The 22,985-nt window shown below is 38.7% G+C and overlaps 2 protein-coding genes across 10 annotated transcripts in view; one reads left to right on the top strand and one right to left on the bottom strand.

The window, feature by feature from the left end:
- Positions 1 to 5,600: 5,600 nt before the first annotated feature.
- Positions 5,601 to 8,046, top strand: LOC307129840 (secreted phosphoprotein 24; the record flags this gene model as incomplete). Its single annotated transcript, XM_079822606.1, has 4 exons — positions 5,601 to 5,652; positions 6,483 to 6,610; positions 7,518 to 7,643; positions 7,828 to 8,046. The coding sequence occupies 4 exons, from the start codon at positions 5,601 to 5,603 to the stop codon at positions 8,044 to 8,046; spliced, it is 525 nt and encodes a 174-aa protein (XP_079678732.1).
- A 458-nt stretch (positions 8,047 to 8,504) lies between these two features.
- raph1a (Ras association (RalGDS/AF-6) and pleckstrin homology domains 1a) overlaps positions 8,505 to 22,985 on the bottom strand; it is a 93,029-nt gene continuing 78,548 nt past the window's right edge. For 6 of the 9 annotated variants that reach the window (XM_079821754.1, XM_079821759.1, XM_079821757.1 and 3 more), the window contains 8 exons: positions 20,846 to 20,967; positions 19,309 to 19,374; positions 19,047 to 19,190; positions 15,593 to 15,703; positions 13,788 to 13,886; positions 13,551 to 13,671; positions 13,264 to 13,403; positions 8,505 to 12,067 (listed from right to left, as the gene is read on the bottom strand). In XM_079821754.1, the coding sequence (XP_079677880.1) occupies positions 9,959 to 12,067; positions 13,264 to 13,403; positions 13,551 to 13,671; positions 13,788 to 13,886; positions 15,593 to 15,703; positions 19,047 to 19,190; positions 19,309 to 19,374; positions 20,846 to 20,967 (2,912 nt within the window). In that variant the 3' untranslated portion in view covers positions 8,505 to 9,958. Of the gene's footprint in view, positions 12,770 to 13,263; positions 13,404 to 13,550; positions 13,672 to 13,787; positions 13,887 to 15,592; positions 15,704 to 19,046; positions 19,191 to 19,308; positions 19,375 to 20,845; positions 20,968 to 22,985 lie in introns of all 9 variants that reach the window. The other 3 variants (XM_079821761.1, XM_079821762.1, XM_079821760.1) reach the window with 3 other exon arrangements.

The following is a 22,985-nucleotide window of genomic DNA, read 5'->3' as shown; positions in this document are numbered from 1 at the left end:
ACAGGTTGGGGCATGCTGTCATGTGTATTATGTTGTCATTTATTTCACAAGTGATAAGTTAAATCTGTCGGTCAAAACAATTGTTACCTTTAACATTTTCGTTCATTTTATGATTTGTATTATACATTTAATTATATAATAGAATATGCTAATCTATTTACTTTTTTTAGTCACTACTACTTAAAGGAACAAGCCAACTTTTTGGGACTTTAGCTTATTCACCGTATCCCCCAGAGTTAGATAAGTCCATACCATTCTCATCTCCGTGCGTGCCATAACTCTGTCTGACGCACCCACCGCTCGCCTAGCTGAGCACAAAGACTGGAGGTAAACGGCTCCAGCTAGCCTACTGCTCAATAAGTGACAAAATAACGCCAACATTTTCCTATTTACATGTTGTTATGTGTATAGTTACATCGTGAACTAAGGCCGACGGAAAATGAAAAGTTGTAATTTTCTAGGCCGATATGGCTGGGAACTATACTCTAATTCCTGCGTAATGATCAAGGAACTTTGCTGCCATACCATGGGTGCAGCGGCGCAATGATATTACACAGCGCCTGAAAATAGGCTTACTTCCATCAACATAACCAACGTGACAACCTGCTTGTACAGAGAGCGTGCTGGGAACTTTTCAGGCGCTGCGTAATAGGGTCATGGGCGGCCAAGGCTCATTGATGCTCGTTGGGAATGAAGGCTGGCCCATGTGGTCCCATGTGGCGAACTACTGTAGCTCAAATTGCTCAAGAAGTTAATGCTGGTTCTGATAGAAAGGTGTCAGAATACACAGTGCATCACAGTTTGTTGCGTATGGGGCTGCATAGCCGCAGACCAATCAGGGTGCCCATGCTGACCCCTGTTCACCGCCGAAAGAGCCAACGGTGGGCATGTGAGCATCAGAACTGAACCACAGAGCAATGGAAGAAGGTGGCCTGGTCTGATAATACACGTTTTCTTTTACATCACGTGGATGGTCAGGTGCTTGTGTGTCGCTTACCTGGGAAACACATGGCACCAGAATGCACTATGAGAAGAAGGCAAGCCAGAGGAGGCAGTGTGATGCTTTGGGCAATGTTCTGCTGGGAAACCTTGGGTCCTGCCATCCATGTGGATGTTACTTTGACACTTACCACCTACCTAAGCATTGTTGCAGACCGTGTACAGCCTTTCATGGAAACGGTATTCCCTTGTGTAATGCGCAAAGTAATGTGCCCTGCCACAAAGCAAAAAGGGTTCAGCAATGGTTTGAGGAGCACAACAAGTTTGAGGTTGATTTGGCCTCTAATTTCCCCAGATCTCAATCCAGTCGAGCATCTGTGGGATGTGTTGAACAAACAAGTCCGATCCATGGAGGCCCCACCTCGCAACTAACAGGACTTAAAGGATCTGCTGCTAACATCTTGGTGCCAGATACCAGAGCACGCCTTCAGGGGTTTAGTGGAGTCCATGCCTTGATGGGTCAGGGACTCAGGGCTGTTTTGGCAGCAAAAGGGGGACCAACACAAAAGTAGGAAATAATGTTATGCCTGATCAGTGTATATGGCATTGAATTATAAACAGTAGAGAGCGATCATTTCTTTTTTGTAAAGAAATTTTACAGAAGAAATAATTGTATAATGCTACCAGTTAATGTTTTCAGGTCATTGTTTTATGAGTGATACTTTGCTAGTGTTATGGAAGAATGAGTTGATTTGAGACGTGAATTAAGTTTTTTGGTAGTTTTAGTGAATTTTTGATATGAAATGTATTGCTGTGACAAGTTTCACATTGGTAAAGAGTTCTGCAAAAAGTGACCGAAGTATTGAGAAATCTGTCCTAGCAATTGTAAAAACAAATAAACATTTAATTGTAATGGTAATTAATTAATTAATTGCACTGTGACAAACTCACCCTATAGTGTGAAAACATGCCTTGCTACTGAGGCATGTTATTAAATGTCTGTTCAAATAGGAACTGTGTCCTTTTGTGTGGGCAATGAAGATAAAGATGCACAATAGCTTTTTTTTGTATCAAATATATTAAAGATTGTGAATGGTAAAACTGAAATTTACGCTCAAAAACAAACACTGAGAAATAATCCTTGGAGTAAAAAATTAATTACTGTTAACATTAAATTAGAGAAATTAGGAGCGTATCTTTTTCATATCACGGAGAACCAAGGAGTGAAATTATCTCACACATAATCAGTGTTGGGGGTACCCATTACAAGTAACTTGAGTTACATTTTCAAGTAACTAGTAAAGTAACGCATTACTTTTACAACAAAATATCTGAGTTACTTTTTCAAATAAGTAATGCAAGTTACTTTGTTTTCCCCTTTATTGACTGACAGCGCTCCTGTCCTCGTGTTGAGAGAATCCTGAGTAAGGGTAGAGGCATTGTGTGCGCTGGCTGAGTGAACATGATGGTTATTGTTGTTCTAGACTAAATGTGAGTATGTACTTACTAATCTCACTTGCACAAATAAGATTTAGTATTCTTCAAAATGAATAAAATCAGTGAAATGCAAAATCAGAAAACTATGCAAACCTCCAATAATTAATACCCCAAAAATACAACCTTTTTGTTATAAAAACAAAAAACAAGCCCAACCCAGGTGAGAAAAAGTAACGTAATGCATTACTCTTTCCCCAACACTGCATATAATAGTGCTTAAAAAATACTCAAAAGGGCCATGCACACACATTTTGGTGGGGCAGGTGCTCAAAATGAGAAAAAAAGGCATCCCTCTTATAATTACTATAAAATTACACACACATACAAAATGAAGTTAGTATACTGTAATGCGGCTGTATGCTGCTGCAGATAATTGAAAGTTTAGATGGGTTCACTGCTCCCGAAATTGCGTTAAGGAACTCCACTTATACATATTCATAAGAACAGGCAACAACAAGCATGGTTTTATGGTTGGTTGATTAAATAAATAACCATTCTCACTATTATTATAGGCCCATATAGCCTAATATTATTTAGGTGTGTATGGTACAGTACAATTACAGTTGCATAAATAATGGTATGATATTAGTGTTTTAAATGAAAAATTTTAAATATAGAAATATGAAATTTAAAAAAAATATGATACTTTTATCTATAAAACCAAAACCGCCAGTAGATGGCAGCACATCTAAGCGAGTCAAAGAATCAATCAAAACACTGATTCATTCATGACCAACACACTGTTCTGCTTTGGTGAAATTTAACAAAATCCGTCAAAACTTACATTATTGACTTTAAATGTTTTAATTAATATCTGCTTACGGTTTATTGAATTGTATCAAAACATTCGCAATCGTGTCGATATATATATTTTTTTAAACAGCACTTTTACTCGCGAGATTTTAACTGTATCATATATGATAAAAACATACAAGACAAAATCTTATACATGGACAATTCATATAGGTTATTGGATTTTGCAGGCATTCTTTTTATTCATTTTGGTCAGGTCACACTCACAGGTGCCATTTCCAACCCTGCACGTGTGCGAAGCAAACGCCAGACTTGCTTTCTTGTTGATACTAGGCTATTTTCCAAGTTAGACTGTCTGCCTCTATCTAGATATTTTAATAGTGGTTTAATTTGACAATAGTGTGACAAACAATGCCGAGACTCAGGGTAAACACTATAGTTACCTACCATGCCGCTCCACTCAGTTTGCGCGTTGGCCATGACAAGCGAGTGCAGGTGCACGTGCTGCGAAAGTCAATGGGTGGAGCTTGACGACCCCCCTCCCCTCCTCTGGACGTAATGGGTGGAGCTTGACGTCCCCCCTCCTCTGGACGTAATGGGTGGAGCTTGAAGGTCCAGCCACACCCTAAAACTAATAGGTTAAGCTCCACCCATTAGATCAAGACATGGGGAGCTGGACGTCAAGTTACAACCAGTAGGGCTGGACAGTCTAGGACTGTTCTTTTAACTGGTAACTGACAGCTACCGTTTGTGCTAGACTTTTTTGGAAGGTAGGCCTATTAATGTCTGAAAACAAAACAGGGTTCACAAACTGTCTAAATATGTTCACCATAGTCCATTTATGTATATAATAAAGAGTATAAATTATACATAATCACATTTTGGTAAGATAAGCCAACATTTGAACCGCTTTAAAGTTATTTTTTTTTTTTAATTTTTTATTACTTTTAACATTTGTATCATTAGGTATTTCAGTAAGTTGAAACCCAATACAAGTGTAATTTTGCAATTTCTCAACAAAAAAAAATCCTGTCGTCACTGGTGCGCAAAATATTATGTGGTAAGGATCCATCTGTTGTATTATCCTTAATTTCATGAAGTTTCATCGTCCTGAAGTCAAAAGGTTGTTTGAACGGGATTTTGGTCAAATGGCTGAAATAAGGTCTGAGCACAAGCTCAAGACACTTTCACGTTTTATTCTACGACATAAAATACATATTACCCCACTCGTGATTGTTTAATTTTTGTTACGTCTAGAAAAAGACAGTTGCTAACAAGTAAACTCAGTCTGCTTTTACAGCCTCTTTATGCTTATAATTGTGCTCTTATAAACTATATTAACTCAAATTTTCTGGGAAAATGTTTTTAGATAAAAACTGAAAAAGTATTCGGAAGCTTAGTGATGTCAGTCATGGTACCGTGGTGTAGTTCATTAATAGCCTAGCTTTAGCTTTTCACTTCTGGCAACTGCATTTAGGCTTCAAAATTCAAAGTTCATTGTTGTATTCATCTGTGGACATTATCTTGATGGACAAAACAAATATCATAAACGTTTGTTGATCACAGAGCTTGTTTTTTGCTTTAATCCAAAAAATCCTATTGGGTTTTTGTCGAGGGAACCAGTCAGTGTGATGCTAACTGCCGGTTGGCCTAGAGTCATGTCATACCTGCACTATGGCGTCTATTGGGACAGCATACTGTAGGGCTGAATCCGAAATTGCCCCCTAAACCACTAATACTAGTGGACTAAAGTCCACTAATACAGTTCACTTGAAGGAGTGAATGAAATTGAGTGAGTGAAGTCAGACAGCTGTTGAGTGTACAGCAGCTGCACACTCGTCATGCAGTGCAATGTGGGATATAATGAGTTTTGATAATGTCCACTATGGTTTCGGACACAGCAAATGGCCTCTCAAATAATGGCCTATTTGTCAAGTTATTTGAGGGTAAAGGGGGCAATTTCGATTTCAGCCTTGGTGTGTTTGTTTGACGGCGCTGCGCAGACCGATCGGTGTAGGCTGTGACATCGAAGTAGGCCTACTCTCGCTTTACTTTGATCATACACCGATCGGTCTGCGACAGCGCTGTTTTAAGTTGAACACGTCTACTGGCTCTGCATTGAGAAACCTCTGCTCCCTACAACCTGTGCCATATTTACCCCCACAATAGATTACAGACATTGTGAAATAATCATCTAGCATTTTCATACAGTAAACCACACTATCCTCAGGCACTATGAAGAGCTCAATTAAAACTGCAAAAGCATTTCATTTGTGGTTAAATCCAAGGCAGGGCTTGTAACATCGCATCTCTGGAAGATTGTTTACTGAAAACTGCAGTGAAGGAAAATATATTCACATAGAAAGGACAGTTGCGAGTTACCAAAGAAATAGAGAAATAAAGAAAGAAAAATGACATCAACCTTCATTCTGCTGCTCTTCATTCAGTGCTGCTGTGTCTCAGGTAAGAAAAATAATTTATGATTAAAGTCATAAGATGAGGATCTAAATACAGAATCACTGTAAATGTAGCCATGTAGTCATGATCTCAGTTGTTAAGCAACACTTACTCATTAACAAACAGTGCTTAACAGATTAGCCTCGGAAATATAATATACAGATATTTTGATATTTGCAGTGTTACACCAGCTACTGTTCAAAAGTTTGGGGTTAATAATTAACCCCAAACTTTTGAACAGTAGCTGGTGTAACACTGCAAATATCAAAATTAAAAATATTAATAATAACCTATACTTTTTTGAATAAGAATACTTTTAGCATAGATGCATTAAATTGACAAAATAAGTGACAAAATGTTACAAAAGATTTCTATTTCAAATAAATACTGTTCTTTGAACTATATTTATCAAAGAATCCTGAAAAATGTATCATGTTTTCCTCTAAAATATTAAGCTGCACATTGATCATTTTCACATTGTTAATAAAATAAATGTTTCTTGAGGACAAAATCAGCATATTAAAATTATTTCTGGATGATCATGTGACACTGAAGACTGGAGTAATGATGCTGAAAATTCAGCTTTGCCATCACAGAATAAATTACATTTTAAAATATTTTAAAATAGAAAATCATTATTTGAAATTGTAATAATATTTAACGTCTAATGTTTTTACTGAATTTGTATTAAATAAATGCAGCCTTCTTTCAAAAACATTAAAAAATAAATCATACCAACGCCAAACGTTTGAACTGCAGAGTACATACGTCATTAACAAACAGATTGCATTGGTGAATGTTATGATGGAGTGTCATCATTTACTTTTATTAAACAGGACAACTTTTGTTGAGATATAACTTCAGTCCTCTGGCTGACCTGGCATTGAAGGTTTCTGTTGATGAAGTCAACAGGCAGTCCAGCAATTTCAACCTGCACAGGCCAGATAACAGAGTGGTCCGTCAGGTAATAATATAAACTTTTATTTTTAAAGAAAAAAGTATATTTGTGTGTAAGCTAATTTGCAGCCTCAGGAATCCTCTCAGAAAAATACTCAAGCAGTTTCACATAGTAGCCTACCGCCCTCTAGTGGTTATATGAATAAAGCCAATAAACCATAACAGCGTGCCGCTTATCCTTAAAAGGTTTATTGATGTCTTACCTTTCTGGGCCTCTGTAGTGCAGCTCTATAGTGACCTTTATCAGCTCCAAAATTCTTTATTGCGACCAATTTGTAATATTAATAGGCCTATTATTATTATTATTTTACACAAAAAATAGGCCTGTATCTGGCAAGGCGAAGGCCGATCTCTTTAAAGGGATAGTTCACCCAAAAATTAAAATTCTGTAATCATTTAATCACCCTCAAGGTATTCCAAACCTGTGCGAGTTTCTGTGTTCTGCTGAACTCAAAAGAAGATATTTTGAAGAATGTTTGTAACCAAGCAGATAGAGCAACCATTGACTACCATATAGGGGGAAAGTAACTTGAGGGTGAGTTATGATGACAGAATTTTCATTTTTGGGTGAACAATCCCTTTAACTTCAACCTTGTTAAACATGGCCCACAATTTGAGTTTGTCACCTCTGACAAAACATTTCACGAAGAGTTGCTATTTTTTAGTTTTAGATTGCGTTAACTTGACTATTAACCATAATTTATTTTAAAGGTGCAGAGAAGGAAGATTCAAGTAATTTCTATAATGCTAAAATACATTTTTAAAATGTTTGATGATAATTAGCCTACATATCAATAAAACAAAATTAGGCTAGTCTAATAATGTTTGCTAGGGTATCTAATTGTTAAGTGTTGAGCTCTGTGTAACCAAACATGAACGGATTATTGGACTCTTTTTGATTTTTGTCCTCTAAGATCACACTGGTACGTGATAATACGTATGATGTCCTGCTTGATTTCGGAATAAAGGAGACAGTCTGTCAGAAATACACCAGGAGAACATACATGGACAGTTGCCTTTTCAAACGCGGACGTTTCGCGGTAAGACAAAGTCTTTACTGTCTCCCTGTGGTGGTTGCAGCCATAGATATACATAATAAAGTATCTAAAAAAATAAAATAAAAATAAACCTTTATTATGTATATCTATATATGGTTGCAGCAGGTCAGACATACCCTTCATTAGCATACTAAGGTATTTCTCACCTTTTCTTCTCTTTCTCAAGTCTAAGGAATTGTGCTCGAGTCTTGTGCGTGTTGGCAGCATGTCTGTAGCTCCTCTGGGCATCAGTTGTATTGGTGATACAGCTGCACTTGGGTCCAGCTCAGAGTCCAGCAGTGAAGAGGTCATTATCCGGGGCACAGGACGGGCTCCACTGGGCTCTTTCTCTCCAGGAGTCATTCTATGTCAAGGAGAGTTGGACTGTTCCAGATTATTGCTTTGATTTCATAAAATGTGATTAAAACAGACAGACAGACAGACTGACCGACCTCTAGTTGATGCTTCAAATAAACCAATAACCTGTTGTGCTTTAAACAGGATGCATTTTCAACCAAGAAAATGATTTAATCAACTCCTTATTTCTCGGTGCAGATTTCTGTGGTAAACACACATGGACTGCCAGTTATGAAATTAAATGTTTAGTAGTTAATTGCTGTGGTATATCCGTAATCTCTTGAGTAACGTTCTACCCAAGGAACATTCTTTTACAGTTAAATCACTCACATAAACATGTGCATCACTGTACATTTTAAACCGTATGTATTATAAAGAGTTATTCCATAGCCCATAAAGGACTATCATTGTTATTCATTGTAAATCAGGGGGTTTACCATAATAAGCTTTTAATTGTATGATAAAGAACCATCAAAATAACAAGAACTTGGACAACATTCTGTGTGATTTACACATTTATATTGTTCAGTTTAAATGTAACAGACATTTACTTCCCCATTTATTTAACTAAAGGTTCCTGACTTTAAGAAACAGCATTAGCTCTGTACTCCTCCCTTTAAAAAGATCCGTTCCAACATTTCATTGCTCAGCCTTTCAAAACGGAAGATTTTTGTTCTTTTTTTTTTTCTTTTTTTGAGATGCAAAACCAACAGGTACACATTTTCTCAACCTACGCATTCAAGTTTGCTAGATGGATGACAATGAGAGTAGGCACACAGTGATTTTTTTTGCATTGTTAGTCAAGCAAACTTGACATGACACCTTTTATTTTGTGGCTATGATCCTAAAACCCAACAAAGTGTGCAATCTTAGGCAACCATACAATGGAAGCATGCATGCTAAATTAATGTCAGTACATTTTGACATTGCCGTGACATGAGAGATAGATGTTCCAGATATGTGACACATTAATACAGCACTGTGTGTAGACATAGGTCAAAATAAGGAGAACGACATCACTTCCTACTGTGTGTTCACCCATGCAGAGCTAACGCACATTGATAAAGTCAGGAACTGCAGCTGTATGTACAGATAGATAGCAATGTAACCAATATAAACAGACATCACATCCGATTCCAGACACAGACCAGTTGCACACCAAGATGTACTCAAGTGGTAACAGGCTCATTTTCATCCTCGTCTAACATTTGGACATCTTCATGAAAAGTAAGGGTCCACAGCGACACAACATAACAGATTTATCAATAACAATGTTTTTTTCTTTCTTGACATTTTAGTGGAAGGTTCAAAACCATTTAAATTAAACGTGGAAAATTTGGTAGAATACTTCATTTAGAATGTATGCTACACCAATGCAATTCCCACAACGGGATTTGCACATTTAATGACAAGCAAGGGTGGCATCATTACCAGGCCCTCACTATTTTTCTGAGAGTGGATCAACCAAATCACTCAGACAAAGTGCGCGCACGCACACACACACACACACACACACACAAGCATCGGTTCAACAACCCTGATTTTCTATTCACGTTTAACGTTTACAGTCAAGGGTTTCAAAACTAAACTTTAAAATAAGAATATATTTCAGGTATTAAATAATTTCATATAAAAAAAGTACAAGTTCCCTCCCACCCCAGAGTTCCACATATATATTTTTATACATATACATCATCCCCTTTCCTCACAGCAGTGTCCATGCAGTACCTATAATAACATCAGTCTCTTTTTCTCAGAATTTTTGTATATCTGCTACACTTAATAGCAAAGCGACACAAACACGCAGAGAAGCTTATGTTATAGATGGTTTGGCTTTTTTTTACCATATTGTGGTTATAATCTGGGGTTAAAATGAATATTTGAATGCAGACGTTTCAGCCGTTGAAGATAAACAGAGTGGAAAAGGAGAGTAGCATATCCGAACTCGGCACATGTCCCAACTACCAATCACTTGTCAGTTTAGTGTTTTGGTCCCGTTTGGGTGGAGCCGGCGGAGGACCCCGCCGTAATGTTGCATAGCCTGAGATGTTGCCGCTCATGTATCCGCCCTTTTTCTGCTGGCCCAGCAGCAGCTCTGGAGGAGGGGGCGGAAGGGCCATATCGTCCATGGTGGCTACTGGCTCCAGCTTGGCTGAGATTCGTGAGGAGGTAAGGGAGCCATGTCGAGTCATGGACTTCCTTTTGAGAGTTCTGTTGAGGTCTTCCAGGAAGTTGGGCTGGATGGACAGATTGGCCTTGGGGGAGGTTGGTGGGATCTGAGAGTTAAAAGAGGACAGAGGCATCTGCTGAGGAGGTGGAGAAAGGGCAAGTGGCTCGGGTGGGCCACTGCTGCGGCGGTGCATAGACAGAGGCGGTGCTTTCTTCAAGGAGCTCTGTTTCCATGAGGATGTGGAGCTGGAGGAGTGTTGGGGTTGAGGGTTCACCACGGCCACTTTGGGAGCCCCAGTATGCAGTTCTGATGGGAGAGGTGGAGGAGGCAGGAGTTCCGAGTCTGGTGGTGGAGGGGGAAATTCACACTCCAGAGGAGGAGAGGGGAAGTCTGAGCTGGACTGGTGATATTGACCTTGCTTTCCCTGGAGAGCCAGAGGCAGATTAGCCAAGTTGATCTTGCCTGGTTTTGGTACTGCCCGAGGTCCTGCATAAGACTCCTTGGAAGGTGATCCTGTTGTGGAGGATGGAGTTGAAAAGGAACTGGGTGGTGCTTGACTAGTTTGGGCAAACATGCTGACCAGATCCTCCACTTTCTTGGACTCCTGGTACTCAACAGAAGAGGTGGATTTCACGCTGGAGTTGCGCTGTGGAGTCGGAGGGGGCTTCTTCCCTCCTGAACCAGTAGAAGAATTTGATGATGTTGATGGGGACTTTTTAATTGGTGACCCCACCTTGCTAGAAGGCTGTGGGGCAGGAGGTGGGCTTGGAGCAGGAGGTGGAGGGAATTCAAGGGTACTCTCTGGTGGAGGTGGAGGAAATTCAGGAGATTGTGGTTGAGCCTGCCCTCCTGGCTGCCATTTTGGTTTGATTTTTACCACAGGAGGAGATATGGGACATTTGGATCCATCAAGAGTGTCAGGGAACTGGTTTACAATCTGCTTTACAAGTGATTGGGTGGGAGAGATGGGGGCAGATACAGATTGAGCTTTGGAAGAAAGGCTATATTGCTTGGGAAGGGTCGGTGGAGGTTGATTGGGACTGTGACCACTGGACAGGCTCTGCTGTTTCTTCATGGTGCCCGAAGGAGTTGGAGACAGAGAAGGTGGCACAGGGGAAACGGGGGAAATGCCATGGCCAGGTTTTGGAGCTGTTTGAGGTGGAAACCCACCAGTGAAGGTTTTAGGTGGGGCAAGTGGACCTGACTGATATGACGGCAGAGAGAAACACATTGGAGGAGGTGGAGGGGGCTCTTCATCTTGTTCAACAGATGAGAAGTCATAGGCCATATTAGGGAACTTCTGAGCTAAGAACTGCTGGAGCCCATTGGTGCTGAGGGGAGGCGGGTATTTTAACTGTTCTGGGGGTGGTGGTGGAGGCAAGTAGCCATTACTGTGTAAGTGAGATGGTGGTGGCAGCTGGTCTTCCTCTAGAGGTGGAGGGGGACCGTAGTGGGGGCTGAGAGGGGCATGTTTCAACACCGCCATGGCTGACCCTGGCACTGGCATCTCTGGAGGAGGAGGTGGTGGTGGGGGTGGAGGAGGACTGCTGGCAATTTCTGCCAAATTATTCAGAACAGGTTTGAGACACTGTGCAGGTGGTATAGGGGGAATAGGTTGCTGCTGTACTAACAATAAGGGGGTCTGTTTGTAATGATTTGAAGCCTGGGAGATGTTTTGCAGCCTAGCAAGGGTGCTGTATTTAGTGAACTTAATCGGGGTGGAGTGGTGTGTGGGGTTGGGGAGTGGGGGAGGTGGTGGAGGTGGCGGTGGTGGAGATGGGGGCGAGGAAGGGGACACTGGGGACACACCGCTATAGCTGCTACGAGACGGGATAGACTGGGGAAGTTGTAGAGGGTAAGAGGCTCTAGCAGGGTGTGTTGGTGGGCCATCCATTCTCATCTGTGGATATGACAAAAATCATTTAATTAGAACAGGAACATATGAATGAGATTAGTTTTACATTGATTTAAAATATTTGAATGATACACATTTATTAGTAGTGTGCAAGAAGATATTTAGCAGACAGTGCAATTAAAAGAGTGAAATGACATGAAATGTTACAGGAAATGTTATTACGTCTTATGGGATGAACCAAGAACTGTTAGTATTGAGATCTGTTCTTCCAAACTCAGACACTTTTGTTCTTACAAAATCAGTTCATTGAGACGTAGAGGTCAATCTAAAAATGACCAATAATGACAACAGCAATTCAGTGTGTGCATCGCAAAGCAGGAGTTTATCCCTTTTCCTGTTGTGCTTACCTTCTCTGAGAATATCTCCCATTGACAACACACACCAAACCAAAACACTCCAACCATTATGTAACAGGTTATTCAAAATACCACACCAGTGCACTGTCAGTTAAGAGTTAACACAAACTATTACAACAGGTGTCTTACACCAGTCCCCAATTACCCAACATTCACAAAAACAACTAAGATGAACCGCCCGCCACACACACATCATATCAGTGGTTAGTTGCTTTAGAGGTTCACATGTGAGGATTAAATCAAATATAAATGGCTAGAGTGTGAGGTTTTACCACACTCCTAACCTCAATCCCCACCAGTGTATAGCCTTTCCAGACTTGACATTCTCATCCTGGGTAGACAAACAGAGAGGGGACCAATTATAAGGGAATATAACTGGAGACAGTGCGACATGAGTTCGATGTCCCAAAATCAAGCAAAGAGTCTTTACTGTGACTCAGATTGTCCTCGTCCTCTGAGTAATAAAATTTAAGTAAATTGGACCTATAATTAAAACACTGACGCCATCAAACCAAAACAAACCTCCTTGTTTTCTTTTTGTTTGGAGTATGTGTTTGTTCTTTCAGGTTTTCAGTGTTATTATACATATAAACTAACGTACTTTGCGTCGTTCCTAACAATGCCATTCAGCCATGACTGAATTCACAATGCAGCGATGCACAATGGCCTCTTGTACCTCTTGTATAGCTTACATAATGTATAATAATGGAAACAACAGATTTTTAAAAAATGGATTAGGATATAACAATGACACCATGATGAAGAAACAGAAGTGGAACGAAGCAGAGCAAGTAAAGATTTAAAATAAAGTTCTTCAATAGTCACCTTGGGTTCATCTGACTGATTGCCTCTCTTCCAGGCCTCAGAGAAGATGGAGCTGACCACGCTCTGAGAACGCACATGACCAGAGGATGTAGTCTCTGACACGCCACTGTCTGATTGGCTGGAGTGGTTGGATTGAGATTCTGTAAGCATGAAAGATTCAATTAATCAAAAGTTGAGTAAAGAGGCGGACATAGAAACCCGATAATCTGTCTTATAGACAATACACATCAAGTACTGCCTCATATCTCAGGTTACCTGTATTTCTGCTGGTGCACTGCTAAACTCACCTGGTAGACTGGAGGAGCTGGAGCCAGACTTGATACTGGAGCTGGACAGGGAGGACCAATCATGAGCAGCCTCTGTGCGTCTCATAGCTTCCTGGTAGTTCACATATAGCTGCTTCCCATACTGCATTAGAAATCACACAGATTCAGCCACAAAACCTAGCATTATACACATATTATACAAACATACATATTAGATTATACACCAAGCAGGGGGATGTGATTATAACAAGATATTACCTTGGCAATGCGTATTCCGTTGACCCACTGATGCAGTGTTCTGACATCGTCACAGCACAGATACTTGATGTACTGTGATTTCTTCTGAATCTGAGGGTGCTGTGTGAGGAAATCGGAGACATTACCTATACTGATGCATTTCATGGTCTTTCTGGAAAGCATATAGCAACAGTTTCATATCCTCATATCAGTTGCGCATTTCAATGTAACAAACTATAATCAGCTGTCTCACCCACAGACCGCCTACAGTCTATTACACAAAACTGGCAGGATTACCTAAAATGTTTCAAACTGATTGATAGGCTTTTATGCAATTTGCTACAGTCGGGGTCTGCCAGTTTACAAACTATCAGTGACACAATAAATGCTTCTTTGCCAAACTGGCATCGTATGAATGATATGGCATCATATTCTGAATGAGATTTTCCCTGCTGGTATATTATTGTGGTATCAAGCATTTTAGATAAACCCATCTCTAAATACAAGTTAAAAATAACAAAAAATGTGTTTGGTCATTTGTCAGACGAACTCCTCCTGTCTAAATAGGTGGTTCTTCCCAAGAATAAACGACAATGCGGTAAACCCTTTATGCTACTCAAAAATCTGGCTACACGAGCCCTACATGAGGTCAGACAAGTTACAGTGGATAAATGTTACGTCAAAAGAAAGCCAAACACTGACCAAAAACAGTCTATATTTGATTATCTCACTTCTGTGGCTGATTTCCCGTCTGCACAAACTGAAAAAACATGTTGTTCAGCCCAGAATTGTAAATTGTAATGCAGACTGAGATCTGGCTTTTACAGATCCCAGCACTTTAAATGTCTTCTGACAAAAACCTCTTATCGCTGTCTGCTTTAACCATACAGACGATGTCCAATGGAAATCTGGACAATTCAAGTAGCTTATGATAAAGGTTTTTCACTACTTATAAATCACTCTGTAGTCATTTAAGTAAATAGATTTTTTCGGAATCATGGCTTTAAAAGATCCTCTTCCTCAGTGTCTAAAATTTTACAGCGATTATGTTTTTTTGTGGGCGAAGCCTACCTGGTGACAGAAAATGACAGTTCTGCAGTAGCAATCTATGGAAGCCATGGAATAAAAGAATAATAAAGGTAATTTCAAGTTTATGTCTGACAATTCTGACTTTTTCCCTCGCAACTCTGAGTTTATATCTCACAGTTCTGAGAAAAAAAATCAGAATTGCAACATATAAACTTTTTTGCATCTTTTTTCCTCAGAATTGCTAGTTTATATACCGTAATTCAGAGCTTTTCCCCCCTCAGAACTGTGATATAAACTCGCAATTGCGAGTTATATAGTCCGAATTGGGAGATTTAAATGTTCTGCGTTATAAATGTTGTCTATGTGAAATATATTATAGGTTTAAATATTATTTCATGCTTTAACTGTAGAGCTAATACATTACGTCCCCGAACAACTGCACACGTTAATATTATGTAGACCTATTGTTTACATCTAATTCATGATTTAATAGTAGACTAATCATCACAGGTTTCATCAGTCCAGTTTGAGTTTCAAAGGGTGTCTTCGACCGCAGTATTCTATAAAAAATATAATTCTGATTCTGACATCCAAAGGCACAACAAGACTTTTTTTTTCTCTTATTCTTTGGATTTTGCCCATTTTCCTCCACTTGTTACCACTGTTTTTCTGTGCACACAACTGCAGTGACGTAACTGTAACGTCTGCTCCCAAATGGTCTATGAGGAAAGATAACTGTCATGCTTTTTAGACTGCTTAAAATAGAATATCTTATACAATGCACAAAGATAACTCACCTTCAGGACCATGCAGTAGTCAGTTGGGGCTTTATACTTGCTGCGGTAGTCCTGACCCAAGTAAATATTAACATGATCCAGCTGCAGGAAGCAAACCAGGTCTCTAGAGGCCTAAAGGTGACACCAGAAAACAGGCAAAAAACTGCATGTTAGAACATAAAGGATTTTTCTTTAGTGTAAATGAACCTGTAGTAGGGAGTGCAGGTAATAGCCCTACTACAAATTATAAATAAATGTATTGTCTACATTCATATACTTGTATCTTATGCTCTTACTATTATCAGAATTATTTAATTTATAATTATTTAAAAAAAAAAATATGTCACGCAGTTGACCTGCTGTCTAAATCATTCCTTTGTTTCTATTGTGCCAATGAAAATTAGCTTTTCAATTTAAGCAAAAATAAAAAAAATACCTAAATTGACCTGAATGTTACTTCACTGTTAAATCCACTAGAGGGAGCACTCCATTTCCAGAAAGTTGAATTGAATTAGTGCATAGAAATAGGAAAGACAGGGTGAATTGCATGAAACAGGGGGTCCTGAATGTTTTTGTGAAGCATTGAGATTCTGTACTCAGTCTCATGTAGAGTCAGACAGTCATTTGTGTAAAGCATCAATGTTGAGTCTGAAACAGGATGAGTATGTTAGTGATGCAGATGGGCAGCAGCTGTCAAACCCAGAGTGATGACCTGAGGATGTACAGCAGCTGCTCTTTTATCTCTCTCTCTATCACCCTCTGCCTCCCTGTGGTTTGTGGATAATGAGCAGTCACTGGCCCGTGTCAACTCTGAACTTGACCTCATTAGCTGATCTCTCAAGATGTAAGAGTTAAGCAGAGACAGTCGATGGGCCCTTTATCTCCTGAAAAGCACAGGAATTATGAAGTGTGACTGACAGCAAGTGTGTTCATGCTGCAGCGCTCAAATCTCATTCACGCATGTGTATATTCAGATATGGTCCATCAAGATGTGCTCGTGTCACAGGTTTGACATCAATGATGTCTGGTACCTAATCACGATGCACTTCATTTCAATATGTCAATTTACATAAGGATGTGCAGCAGGACAAAACCAGTGTTATTTTAGTATCATGTACTATTATAATATTCATTCATATTGTCATTTTTATGCATTTCTATATTGCTTTCATTATTTTTTTTGTAATTTTAGTACTTCAACTTATTTACTTCAGCGAGCTTTCTAATTTCATTTCAATTAAGTTTATTTACATTTTATTTTATTTCAGCCTCATTTGAATTACTGAAAACTAAACGAAACTAAACAAAATTGAACATTTATTTGAATAGATCAAATATAAGATCGAAGGGGAAGATTTTCAGTGAATAATGATTTAGATTTCAGTCTGTTTGTCACACAAAGCGATTGTGTATTATCACTGCTGTCTTAGAAGTCAGGCTTTATATAGTGTGAGTGTATCTACACATACTGTACAATGTACATCAAGCGTAGCGTCAGTTCTTGCAGGTCACATTAATTCAAGCTCGCATCAGCTGACTGTCAACTGATCACGTCTGTCTATAGGAATACGATGTCTATCACAGCATACATATATAAACTCCTTCAGTACTATCAGCAGCTATTGTGTTTCTCCAGAGCTAATTTACCCTCCTCCATCCCCAGCTCCTCCTCTTGTCCAGTCAGGAATTGGTATTCTGAATCCTCTCGAATCAAATTACTAAATTATTTTGTACATTAAATATTGACATTAAAGGGGACATATTATGCCCCTTTATACAAGATGTAAAATAAGTCTCTGATGTTCCCAGAGTGTGTATGTGAAGTTTTAGCTCAAAATACCCAACAGATCATGTTTTATAGCCTGTAAAAAGTGCCGCTTTTTTGTGGTAAGCAAAAACACACCGTTTTTGTGTATGTCCCTTTAAATACAAATGAGCTGATGCTCCCTGCCTGTTCTTTCAAGAAAAGGGTGGAGCTTCAATAGCTCACGCAACAACAACAGAACATGTCAGAAACTAACAGTGTTCAATAATGCCTAAAGACAAGAGCCAGAAAATATATGCTGCATCGAGATAGAACAGGTATAGTTTAGATTAAATTTATGTTGCCATCTTGCTTTTAAACCGAATCACCATCCTTGAGCTTGAACTTTTTAGCAAAACCTGCCTTGAATTGTCCCTCGTTCAGGCAATGCACCTGCATTGCTTACAAGACATTGTTGTCGCTATAGCTATATTGCTGCCCTCCCTGCTCTTTGCCCAGAACAGAACCATGCTGCCAATCCAAACTGCATATTAATTGTCAATCATCTTTGACAATAGTGGTCCTGACAGAAATGTGTTCGTGTTATGCTTATTCACATCACAAAAGTGCAAGCATAACATGAACATATGTGCACATAATCCTACATCTGTCATATGTGCACATAATCTTAATTCCACTCGCCAACTAAGATCTCTGACAACATATAGAGATATTCTGGGATTATGGAGCAGATGAGCATCTCGCTCTGGGTGTGAATCCTCAATGGCTATGTTTACATGCACACCTTTAGTTTAAATCTGAATGAATTTATTCTGATTGATGAATCTGGATGTAGTGTTTACATGACGGCTAAATAAAGTGCATTAGCACCGTTTGGGGTCCATTGACTTGCATTATATGGAGAAATCTTCATTTCTTTTCGACTGAAGACAGAAAGACATGGATATCTTGTATGACAAGGGGGTGAGTAAATTATAATGCTATAAATACGTGACGTCACGAGCGCGCATCACGGAACAGAGCAAGGCGAGCATTTGTGCTTATAAAACTTCAACTTTATTTATTAAAAAACAAAATGACAGATCGTTTCGCTAGATAAGACCCTTATTGATCGTCTGGTACCGCTTGATGTGGTTTAAAGCCCTTTTGAAGCTGTACTGAACCTCTCATTTGGACCTTGAACCGTTTGGGGTCTATTGACTTCCATTATATGGAGAAATATCCTGAAATCTTTTCATCAAAAATCTTAATTTCTTTTCGACAGAAGACAGAAAGACATGGATATCTTGGATGACAAGGGGTTGAGTAAATTATAAGCAAAAGTTCATTTGAAAGTGAACTAATCCTTTAACGGATGATTCGGTTGCATGATAACGTAGCCAATGTTAATCTAAAATCAAGCGCGTTCTCAGAGAAATTATTAGTGCTGCCTGTATTTGGCGCTATACTAGTCAGTTTAAGTATACGTACGGAGCCCCTAAAGGGACCTTTGAAAAAAATGTAGGCAAGTTGTGAGTTCCGAAACTTACATGATGTTTTAATACTACAATGACCTCTCACATGTCAAAAGATCAAGGAAAATTGGATTTCTCAATTCATGACCCCCAGTTGGAAGCAGGGCCATAGTGTAAGAGAGTCCACAGGGAGTGTGTGAAAGTGAAAAGATAATGAATTTCAGAGCAGAAAAAGAGAGACAGACTCACAACTGACCTTCGCTTTACCCTTTGGCACGTAATATAACCCAGAGGCTCGTAACAGGAAGTAGCGCTTCTTCCAGGATTTCTTGCCGTCGTCTTTGAGCCAGAGCACCCCTTCCATCTCAGGCACACTGATGGAGCTTCCACAAAAACACTCCTGCTCAAACACACACACCTTTATCAGTGAGTACAACATGTCTGACATGACCTAAATAAGTCATGCTTTTTAAAGCACAAGAGAGAAAGTGTACAAGTAGGTTCACGATCTGCCTCACCTCCAACAGAGCCTCTTTATTTCTGTCTGCCATTTCACACGTCTCCTTACGCCCCAGCAAATAGTTCTGAGGAAACGGATGATTCAGGGAGATATTAATAAAGTGGCTAAGAACATTGTGATTTACAGGTACATATACCAAAGCAATAGCCAAAACAAATCTTTATATATTTGAATGTGTTATTTTAAAAGGCATTCAACAAAGTGCAACATAAGAAAGCAAAGCGGTTAAACGCATGGCTTGACATCTTGTGTTCAGGGTCGCAGCGAGAGACTGGGCAGTGAACACACTTTAACCAGCCTCTGCTGAGATCAATTATTCATTACAGCTTAGCATTTACATGACATTGACCTACATCAGCCACATATGCCGATAAAACAACTGATCCATAGTGCACTGATGAACTAACCTCTTTTACTGTCACTCCATATTACTAATACACTCTTTGGTGACAGAACTGCACATATCAATTTCAAGAATTACTTTGAACATCACACTACTTCATTGCATGGACATTAAGGGACATTTTCATGCACAACACCAGTGAATAACTAACTTGCACTACGATTCAAAAGTTTGGGGTTAATACGTTTAAAAACAATTTTTTAAACGTTTATTCAGCAAGGATGCATTAAAACAATCAAAAGTGACAGTAAAGACATTTATAATGTTACAAAAGATTTATATTTCAAATAAATGCTGTTCTTTTGAACTTTCTATTCATCATGCATATTAAGCAGAACTATTTTCAACATTGATAATAATAACAAATGTTTCTTGAGCAGCAAATCAGCATATTTGAATGATTTCTGAAGGATCATGTGACACTGAAGACTGGAGTAATGATACTGAAAATTCAGCTTTGCCATCACATTTTAAAATGTATACAAATGTATATTTAATTTATTCTAAAATGTAGGGCACAACGGGGCTAAAGGCACACGTAGGTAAAAGGCGCATTTTACTTTATTGACCGACAGCAAGGCAAAGTTTATTCTGCGCTAACTTGATCTAATATTTCATGTTTTTAAAAATGTTGTAGATTTATGTAGCAATGGGAAATCAATAAAATTATAGACTATATTTTGAGACAAATGTCTTGTTAATGATTTTCAGTTTTGTTCAAGGTAATTAAAGCAACAATTTTTCAATAACAGAAGAATATTTAAAAGTATGGTATTTGTAAAAGGCACCCCTGCTGTTGGGGTTAAAGGCACAATAATTAACATGATAAATATAGCTGGCTGACTTTTCCCTTTGTTGACATGATATGGTTAGATTCAGATGTTAAATATCATATATTAAGTTGGGTGTCCACCTTAGAGATAATCACCATACTTATAATGAAACCATCATATTTTAAAATATGATATTAATTAGCATAAGAGACTATTTTCAATAACTTTTGAACAGTAGTGTATAATTCACAATGCTACTGTATGCTTTAGAAGACTTAAAATGTAGTGCACAAGGACCCATTTTTTAGTGATTTTTAGAGCTAAACAGATGTGGTCACTATTGACAGACGTAGTATTACCTGAGGGTTCTTGAAAAGCGCGTATTTCTCAATGCGTTCGATGAACATCAGTCTGTTGGTGCTGTCCCTGGTCCAGTTTAGCAAGTTCTCCACCAGGTTCTCATGATCCTCAAAAATTCTCTCTGGAAAAACAAAAATTATTAGAGACCGTATAATAAAAATATGTGACTTGCTGTTCATAAATCAATGGGAACAACTTTTACAGCTGCAAGTACTTTCACTTCTCCTTGAAAAATTATCCTGATGTGGGAAAAAGATGATTGTATTCCAAAGATAGGTATAGTTGTCCATGTCTACTCTAAATCAGTTACCAGGCCAACAAGAGATCTGATAGTCAGAAAGGAAAAGTGACATTTATCCAAATTACTATAAGCCTTGCTGCCTCTGTCTGGCTCTCTTTACTCTTTATAAAGAGAGAAAGTCCCCAGAAGACATTTAGGACAAGAAATATGTAACAAATTTCATGCACTAGACAAATTTAAAATAGGTCAAAACTTAAAACCCACTGAGGTAAATCAAATCGATACATTAACAATTTCTACATTGGGTCTGCAAGTTCCATGAAATCAAACGTATTATTTAAACAAAACTTCATAATATATGATAAGTGTTTTATATATGCTGAGCCTAACGTTTGCCTTGTACATTGAAAAGTATCCAGCCAGACATGAGATTCTTAAGACGGTCCCTTTACAAAAGATTAGCTAACACAGTTCATTAAAGATGATCAAAAATGAAAAGAGTGAAACCACTAATCTGACAGATTAGAGGTCTGTCCATTAGGAAATTAAAGCTACTTGAGGAATTAATGATCACTTCTTTTCCTCTTAATCATAATACCTGGATTAAGCCAGATTCCATCACATCTTTAAGGGTTAGTTCACCCAAAAATTTCTGTCATTAGCATGCCATTCCAAAGACCTTCGTTCATCTTCAGAACACAAATTAAGATATTTTTTATGAAATCCGAGAGCTTTCTGACCCCACATAGACAGCAACACAACAACCACTTTCAAGGCCCAAAAACAAAACAGAGAGTTCTAAAATAGTCTTTAAATGTTATGAAGCGACGAGAATATTTTTTGTACGCAAAAAAACCCCAACAATAATAACAACTTTATTCAACAATGTCTTCTCTTCCCTGTCACTCTCTTACGCTATTCACATCGTTGGGCTATTCACAGTGCAGCGATTCCGAGTTCTACGGCAGAACGGCAGCTCACAATTGGACGAGCACGATCACATGCATGCGTTGTGGTGCTTCCGTGAATCACGTAGGAGAGTCACATGGAAGAGAAGAGATTGTTGAATAAAGTCGTTATTTTTGTTTGTTTTTTGCGCACAAAAAGTATTCTCATCGCTTCATAATATTAAGGTTGACCCACTGTAGTCACATGGACTATTTTAATCATGTTTTTACTACCTTTCTGGACCTTGAAATTAGGCATTGTGTTGCTGCCTATGTGGGGTCAAAAACCTCTCGGATTTCATTAGGAAAAATCTTAATTTGTGTTCTGAAGATGAATGGGGGTCTTGCGGGTTTGGAACGGCATGAGGGTGAGTAATTAATAACGGAATTAATTTTCTTTTGGATGAACAAATCTTTTAATGCTAAATAAGTGACCTTTAACCTCAACATGCTCAATGCACAAAAACATTGAGTCAATACATGTAGAGTTTGATTATAAGCTGATAGCAATAATTATTCAAGAACAATATCAAAATTAAATACAAAACGTTTAAAGCAGCACTAGGTAGGTTTTGCTCTCGGGGTCCCCCTACAGTTGGGAAACAGTATTGACCTCTACTACTGTCGTAACTCTGTCATCCTCCATCAGCGGATGCATCGCACGTGCATTTGTTGACATGACAACTATGATAGCCCTGAACACAGCAGGAGTTCACATGCAGGTGTTCTGCTTGCGTCGCGTGTGAAATGTCTTCATCCTAGGTACAGTGGCATATGTTTCAGCATGTCATATGAATATCATTTCATGGGTTTTATTTTTTCAAACGCCAAATGATCGCGATGCTCACGTTTTATTACCCAGCGTCATTATAGTAGCCTAGTCTATTGGTTACCGTTTTACGGAATCTATATGATACTTCAATTCAATGTTTGAGTGGTAGGTAATAACCA

The sequence above is a fragment of the Gobio gobio genome, assembly GCF_949357685.1.
Source record: "Gobio gobio genome assembly, chromosome: 7".
NCBI lineage: Eukaryota > Metazoa > Chordata > Actinopteri > Cypriniformes > Gobionidae > Gobio > Gobio gobio.
The sequence above is the reverse complement of the archived record's forward strand: the minus strand, read 5'-3'. Positions and strand labels throughout refer to the sequence as shown.